Source organism: Mastomys coucha, unplaced genomic scaffold, assembly GCF_008632895.1.
Source record: "Mastomys coucha isolate ucsf_1 unplaced genomic scaffold, UCSF_Mcou_1 pScaffold4, whole genome shotgun sequence".
Lineage (NCBI taxonomy): Eukaryota > Metazoa > Chordata > Mammalia > Rodentia > Muridae > Mastomys > Mastomys coucha.
In genome coordinates this window covers 55274669-55282859 of record NW_022196910.1, presented here as the reverse complement: position 1 = coordinate 55282859, position 8191 = coordinate 55274669, and the positions used below count along the sequence as shown (strand labels likewise).

General features: G+C 46.9%; 1 protein-coding gene across 1 annotated transcript in view; it reads right to left on the bottom strand.

The window, feature by feature from the left end:
- Ptges3 (prostaglandin E synthase 3) overlaps nt 1-6569 on the bottom strand; it is a 17154-nt gene extending 10585 nt beyond the window's left edge. The window contains exon 1 of the mRNA XM_031349727.1: nt 6264-6569. Within this exon, the coding sequence (XP_031205587.1) occupies nt 6264-6265 (2 nt within the window). The 5' untranslated portion in view covers nt 6266-6569. The remainder of the gene's footprint in view (nt 1-6263) is intronic.
- Nucleotides 6570-8191: the final 1622 nt, after the last annotated feature.

Here is an 8191-nt window from a genome sequence, read left to right as displayed (position 1 = left end):
AAAAAAAGGAGCCAAGTTAAAATTGGTCTGAGAGGCTGGGTCTGCTCAGGGACCTACAGTGTTAAACCCCAGCTACCCCAGATAAAAGATGTTTCTGACCAAATAGTCCTAAACTAAAGGACTCAAATGTCAAACGTCCTTTATATGCGGATGACAGTGGCTTGGTGATGCTTTTCTGTACTTGCAAAAACATTTTAAAAACCAACCAAGCAAAACCACAACTTTTTTGTTAAGGTTTGTGTGTATGAGGTTTTTTGCCTGCTTAAGTCAGAAGAGTGTGTTGTTGATCCTCTTGAACTAGAATTAGGAAAGGCTGTGTGCCTCCCCATAGGTGCTGGAAACCACTTAGGTGGTCTTCAAGAACAGTTAAGTGCTTTAGTTTTTTTCAGACAGGGTCTCTCTACATAGCCCTAGCTTTCCTGGAACTATGTAGGCCAGGCTGGCCTCCAACCCAAGACAACTGCCTAGCTCTGCCTCCCAGGCACTGGGATTAAAAACTGGCACCACCAGCTGGGCAGTGGTGGTGCATGCCTTTAATCCCAGCACTTGGGAGGCAGAGGCAGGCAGATTTCTGAGTTATGAGTTCGAGGCCAGCCTGGTCTACAAAGTGAGTTCCAGGACAGCCAAGGCTACACAGAGAAACCCTGTCTCGAAAAACCAAAAAAAAAAAAAAAAAAAAAAAAAAAAAAAAAAAAAAAAAAGCAGCTGGCATCACCACACTCAGCTTTTAAGTACTGAACCATCTCCTATCATTACTAACCACTTTAGTTTAGTTCAACTTTAAGATCTGCTACAGAGTAACCATCAAAAGCATCTCATATAACCATGCTATAGAAAGCATACTAGAACTTGAACATCATTAAATGTTTACTGGAAGGTTATACTGTGCTAGAGATGCAAAGTTGGAGAGGAAAATCCCAGCTCTTCCTTGAGTCAGGAGTGGTGCTTTGGGGAGTCTAAAGTAGGAGCATCACTGCAGGTCATCTTGGTCTCCATTCTCTGTGCAATCTAAAGGCCATACTCCAACTAATACCGTATTATAGGAAAACTATGCTCAGGCTTCAGCTTCGGCCTTCTCACACGCTAGCATACATTTATGTGTAGCTACACACACATATAACCACACAAATTGATTATGTATGTTTGCATGTAGTACCTATGTACATGTGCAGTTGGCCAACAAGCCCTAATATCCCAGTGCCCCGCCCCTGCAGCACAGTACCCAGCTTTTATGTGGGTGCCAGAAATGTGAACCCAGATTCTCATGTTTACTAGGCAAGTGCTTCCCTGGCTGTACCATTTTTCCTATCTTCTTTTTGGTGTTTTAAAGGAGTGTCTTGTTATGAGGGAGTTTTAACTATTCAGTCCTAGATGGCTGCAAACTGCATCAAACACTGGTGTTTCACAGGGAGGTAGAAGGATCAGGAGCTCACAAGAGATGAGACAAAACAAAACAGCTTAATCTCCATCAGTTTGTAGTAGTAAGAACCAGACAAAGGAGATAACCAGTTTTGCTATGGAAAGTCAGGCACAGTCAAGTATATTTGTAATCCCAACATTTGAGAGGTGAAGGCAGGCATCCCATGCCAGCACCCTCTGCCTTAAAAAACAAACAAACAAACAAACAAACAAAGTTGGCTGTAATGATGCACACCTTTTAACCCCAGGTCTCAGGAGGCAGAGGCAGGCAGGTCTCTGTGTACTTAAGGCCAGCTACTTAGAGACTGCCTCACCCACCAAGAGCTTGCCTAAAAACAAACAAACAAACCCCCAAAAAACTGGAATGCCAAGTTATTAATATGTCAAGATAAACATTAGGGCTCCATGGAGGAAAGTCACAAGATATTTTATATCAGAGAGCATTTCAATGATACACAGTTCAAGATCAAAAGAAATAATCTAAACACACACAGTTTGAAGAGATTCAGCTGTATTACACCCTGTATTCTTTTAGCTTCTCAAAGCTGGGTTTTTCGGGAGCGCCTGTGATTCATTTTAAAAACAGGATTAGCGGAGAGGTTTTGGTACACACCTTTAATCAGGACGCAGGGCCGGGGATCAGAGTTCAAGGCTAGTATGGTTTACACAGTGAGACCCTGTCTCAACCCCCTCCTCTGACTCCCAAAAAACTAACAGTCCATCTATAGAATAAATAACAGAGCTAGGGCTAAAGCCAAGTGGTAGAGCAGTGTGCCTAGCATGTATGAAGGAAACCTTGGGTCTATCTTGGTAGCAAGATTTTAAATACAATTCTAGATTGGAGAATTTATATAAAGCATTTATATAAAGAATTTATAAACAAGCATGATGACACATGCTTGTAATCTTACCGTTTGGGTGGTGGAAAAACTGATTACAAGTTCCATGAAAGTCTGGCATACATAGTGAGAAATATTTAAAAAAAAACAAAAAACAAACCCCAAACCACCAAAACCCCTACCATTTATTTTATATTGTCTACCTGGTATGAAGGAGGAAATATCAGTAACTACTTAAGATCCCAAATGATATTTTGGATTCTAGATCTTAGAAACAGAAAATACAATTAAACAGGAATCTTAAATTAGCAACAGGAGTAACCTACAACCCAGCAAATTTTGTCACTTTGTTTCTATGCCTCCTAGTTAAAGTCTAACTCAGCAAGAAAAAAGGGAAAATCAGTTGCCAGGTTACAGTGGTTAGGAAATCAACATTGAACAAAGGCCACCATCAGATATTCTTCTCCAACTTGAACCATATATCACATACTTATTAAAAGTTTGGGAAGCTGAAAATTTATTTTGGGAGTTCTACAGAGTAATAATACAACAAACAGGCCAGGCATTGTGGAATTTAACTTTTAATCCCAGTACCTGGAAGGCAGAGGCAGTCTGATCTTGAGTTCAAGTCTACCTTGGTGTACATGAGTTCCAGGACCATACAGTGAGATTATAGCCAGGGCTATACGGCAAGACCCTATCTTATCTCAAAGAAAAAGCCTGTGTACAACAAACATCCAAAACTGAACACTAGCAACCATTCTTCCAACTTCCCCTTAAAATTCTAAGTCAATAGTTACATAAATGGCTTGATGTTTACAAAATGGTATGTATATATTGAACATTTTTATCTTTTAAGGAGTTGTTCCTGTTTACATGTTTTTTGCCTACATGGATATAAGGACACTGCTTATATATGTACCCAGTGTCCACAGAGGCCAGAAGAGGGTTCCTGATCCTCTGAAATCCAGTACGGATTGTTGTCAACCACCATGTGGGGTCTGAGAATTGAACTCAGATCCTCTGGAAAAGTACAACCGCTATTAAAGGGTGAGCCACCTCTTTACCCCTGCATACAGAACATTTTCAAACAAGACCAGGTATCTCTTCAAAATGTGTACAATGGTGCTAGCCTGGTCTACACATGAAAACAAAACAACAAAAATAATTAAGAAATGTGTGCACACTATATAGACCTGGCTGGCCTTGATCTTAAAGTTGTTCACCACCTATAATTCCAATACTTGGGAGGTGGAGGGAGAATGAGTAGGAATTCAAGGGGATCTTCCCATGTATTGAGACATTGGGCCACCTTGGGCAGCAGCATAGAACCTGTCTCAAAATACAATCCCTTAAAAAAGGTAATAGAACCAGGAGTTGTACAACTTTAATACTAGCACTCAGGGAGGCAGAGGCAGGTGTATCTCCTGCCTAAGTTCCAGGACAGCCAGAGCTACACAGTGAGAACTTCTCTCAAAAACTAAAACGCACTCCCCCAGCCCCCACCAATAGAGGTTGGAAAGATGGCTCAATGGTTAAATGCACTGGCTGCTCTTCCAGAGGACCCAGCGTTCTAACCCCAGCATCCACATGGTGATTCACAACTCTCTAGCTCCAGAGGATCCAACACTCTCTTCTGGCCTCTAGAAGTGTTGCATGTAGGTGATACACAAACATATACATATGCAGGCAAAACATCCACACCCCAATACTCTTGCAGAAACCCAAGCACCCATGTTGGGTGGCTCACAAATGCCTCTAAGTCCAGATTCAGAACTAACACCTCTGCTCTCAGAAGGCACTGCTGGTTCTGGTAATAGAACTCGGGTCCTCTGCAGGGGTAGCAAGTGCAGTTAACCACTGAGCATGATCTCTACCTCCTAACTTGTTACTTCTAGATGAAAAGATGTTTTGTTTGGCTATGTTTATCTATTAAATTATGTTTTATCTAGCAATTAATTTTCTCCTTACAGTTTGGAAAATTAAATATCAAAAAGGAAGTAAGTTTTACATAAACATCCTTAAAAGCCAATTCCACATCAGAATATAGCTCAGTTACACACCATGGGGTTCTATCCTTAACATTTCAAAGATAAAATTTAAATCTGTGCTGGTAAGCAAATGAAGGCTCTCAGTTACCATATCCGACAACTTAAGTTGTATCCCCACAGACCTCACAAGCTGTCCTCTTACCTCCAGGAGCATGGGAGCGAGGGGTGCACACACGAATTACTCTAACACTTAATGTAAACCCGTTACATATTTTGTTTCTTCTGGGGGACTCCAAACTTCTTTACACACTTTCTAGCGCTACATGTCCTCTTCTATGACCACTTTTCAGCCACTAGTTGGCTCGAGGGCATCTTCTATCCTCCCTGTTTTTTGAGTCAGGGTTTTTCTGTATAGCCCTGGCTGTCCTGGAACTCACTCTGTAGAGCAGGCTGGCTTCGAACTCAGAAATCCTCCTGCCTCTGCCTCCCAAGTGTCGGGATTAAAGGCGTGTGCCCCCACTGCCTGGCTCCGTTTAGATTTTTTTTTTTTTTTTTTTTGGTTTTTTTCGAGACAGGGTTTCTCTGTATAGCCCTGGCTGTCCTGGAACTCACTCTGTAGACCAGGCTGGCCTCGACGAACTCAGAAATCCGCCTGCCTCTGCCTCCCAAGTGCTGGGATTAAAGGCGTGCGCCACCACCGCCCGGCTTCCGTTTAGATTTTTAACCATTCAAGCAGGCACTTAAAACTTAAACTTGTATAATTGTTAAGCTTTACTTTTTTTCAATTACTATCCTTAACTTTTAGTGCTGTGCACAGCACTCCACCCACACCACCCTCAAATACTGTAATTCAATTATCTCATATCTAAAATTTGTCCTGACTGAAAAATAAGGGCAAAAATTCTTAGGTTAAAAGAATGTGTAACCGGAGGCTGGGGAGATGGCTCAGCGGGTAAGAGCACCGACTGCTCTTCCGAAGGTCCTGAGTTCGGATCCCAGCAAACACATGGTGGCTCACAACCACCCGTCATGGGATCAGACACCCTCTTCTGGTGCGTCTGAAGACAGCTGCAGTGAATTATGCGGGAGCGAGCGAGCTAGCTAGCCGAGCTGGCAGAGTCCTGAGTTCAATTCCCAGCAACCGCACACATGATAGCTCACGGCCATCTGTACAGCTACAGTGTACTCATACACATAAAATAAATCTTAAAAAAAAAAAAAAAGAATGTGTAACCTCCATATAAACAAATTGAGGTCTTCAGTAAGATGGTCATTTCATACCTGTTTCACCTTTGCATGGAAAGAACATGACGAAATGCCACCCAAAGTTTATGGAGGAACACAGAAAAACTCCACAAGTATCTTGTGACTAGACACGTGCAGAACTACCTTCTCCATAGTAAGTACTCGTTGCCAAGGGGGGTGTCGAGATTTGCTTACGTTCACCCTCTTCAAGAGAACCGAGATGTGGGAACGGGAAGTTTCGTTGTGGTGACGGCATGCCCCCTCTAGTTGCCTAGCAGTGGCTGCCGCCGAGGGCCGCGTGGTGTCCTACCGGTAGCACCGGCTCACGGCGGCACCCACGAGTGCTCTCAGCCTGGTCCTGCCTGGTCCGGCACTAGCACCGAGCGGCAGGTCTCCACGGCTCCGGGCGCCCTCGTGGCGGAAAGCTCACACACGAGTTTAGGGCCTAAGGCTAAGTTCCCAGAGTTCCGAGGGAGGCAGGCCGTCTAGGGAAGAAAAGTGGGATTTCTGGCACGAGGAATCCGGGGGACGGGCTGGAGGTTGGGGAAACGGACATCTGGAGGAAAAATGTCCTCCAACGGTAACAGGAACAAGGATGCAGGCCCTCCCACCCCACGGCAGGACTGCCGCCAGCAGCACGGGAGAAAGGCGAAGGGCCGCGAGTGGGGGGGGGGGGGGGGGCGAGGAGCCGTTTCCCGGCAGCCGGGACTCCCGGCGCGGCCTCGCTCCGCTCCGGGACGACCTTCCGCCGGCGGGATGTCGCACTCACATGGTGAACGGGGCGGAGGGCCAGACGAACGGGTGGGCGGGCCTCGCTGGCGGCGGCTGGCGAGTCGACTCTTCTCCGGCGGTCTCTGCCCGGTCGCGGCCTCGATGCCCAGAATGCACCGCGCGGAGAGCGGCTGCCTCAACCCGGGAGAGGAGGAAAGTGTAGGAAAGGGGCGCGAGGACGGAGAAGGAGCGTGCGTGCGCGCGAGGGTGGCGAGGCCGGGCGGCGGCTGGTGACGCAGCAAAATGCCCGGGCCCGGCCGCCGCGCCTGCGCAGTCGCTGTTTCCAGGCTCTGCGCGGGTTTCTAGAGACCTCTACGGAAGGGGCGGGGCCTCCGTTCCTTCGCGATCCTTCCCGCGCCCGCCCCTCCCCTCAACCCTCCGCTGCCCGGTTCGCGCCCGTCTTCCCGGGCTCCACTCTCGCGTTAGCAAGCCGTTGGCCGCCAACCGTCTGAGCACGCGCGCGGGCGACCTGCCGGAGAGTCGCTCCGGCCGCCCGAGGAGGCGGCAGGACGCCGCGGCGTGGAAAGCAGGCCCCGAGGCGATGTGTGGGGGTCGCTTTGTCGTAGACCCGGGGCCGCACGCCAGCCCAGGCTGGCCTCGAGCCTCAGCCTCCCGAGTGCTGGTCTGCAGTCTGGTGCCAAAGCCACCACGCCCGGCAGCGCCGGTTGCATCCTCAAAGCCTGGACCACCCCGCCCGGGCTCCTTAAGTTGAGGAGCTGTTTTTGCGAGTTTGCCTTTAGGGGCGCGACATTCCCCCTGCTTGGAGACACTGGCGCTCTGGGGGAGGCGAGGAGGGACGTTTCTAGACTAATTCGCTGTCTCCATGCGTGACTTCAGATGAGGAGTTAAGAATCTATTTGAAAATACTTTTAACTGGTTTTGTATACAATGCTCTGGGTTAAGGTTTTGTGAGGTTAGTAACCAAGAACAATCTGTGTCATAAACGGATTAGGACAGAGGTAGACCAATGAGCCACTATTAGAACAGGTTTCTAGGCTTCAGCCTCTTTTTTTTTTTTTTTAAACTTTTTTATTTATTATATGTGAGTACACTGTACTGTCTTCAGACACCCCAGAAGAGGGCATCAGATCTCATTAAGGATGGTTGTGAGCCACCATGTGGTTGCTGTGATTTGAACTCAGGACCTTCGGAAGTGCAGTCAGTGCTCTTCCCCACTGAGCCATCTCCAGCCCGCTTCAGCCTCTCTATGTGCTGGTATTACAGGCTTTTTTTCTTTTGATATATCAGTGCAGACTAAATGGTGATGCTGGCTGTGTAGTTCAGATCCTACTGTCTGATTTTAAGAACTTTACTACCTGTGTCAGGGAAATGAAAATTAGTCTGGCATAGTGTCACAGGCTTGCCATCTTAGCTTAATAAGGAGCAGGGACAGCGTTCAGATCGTCTGGGCAGCTTCCCTGTTTCAAATTTCCATTCTTTTTCCCCCTGAGGTTTATAAATATTCGTGTGTGTGTGTGTGTGTGCGCGCGTGTGCGCGCGCGCCTGATGCCCACACATAGGTCAAAAAGAGGGCGTGAGAGCCTTTGGAACTAGAGTTAAGGATTATGTGAATAGAAACTTAGTTTAGTTTTTTTTTTTTTTGAGATAAGGGTTTCTCTGTATAGCCCTGGCTGTCCTCGAACTCAAGAAACCCACCTGCTTCGGCCTCCCAAGTGCTGGGATTAAAGGCGTGGGCCACTACTGCCCTGCAGAACCTTTGTCTTTAAGAGCACCCAATGTTCTGACTGCTGAACCATTCTCTCCTGCTCCCTCAAAATTCCAAAAGAGCTAAGGGTCATGGCTCATGTCTTTAATCCCAACACTGGGTTGGGAGATAGTAGCAGGTGGATCTCTTGAGTTCGAGGCCAGCCTGGTCTACATAAAGACACATGCCTCAAGAAATCAGACAGACAAAACAACATCCCC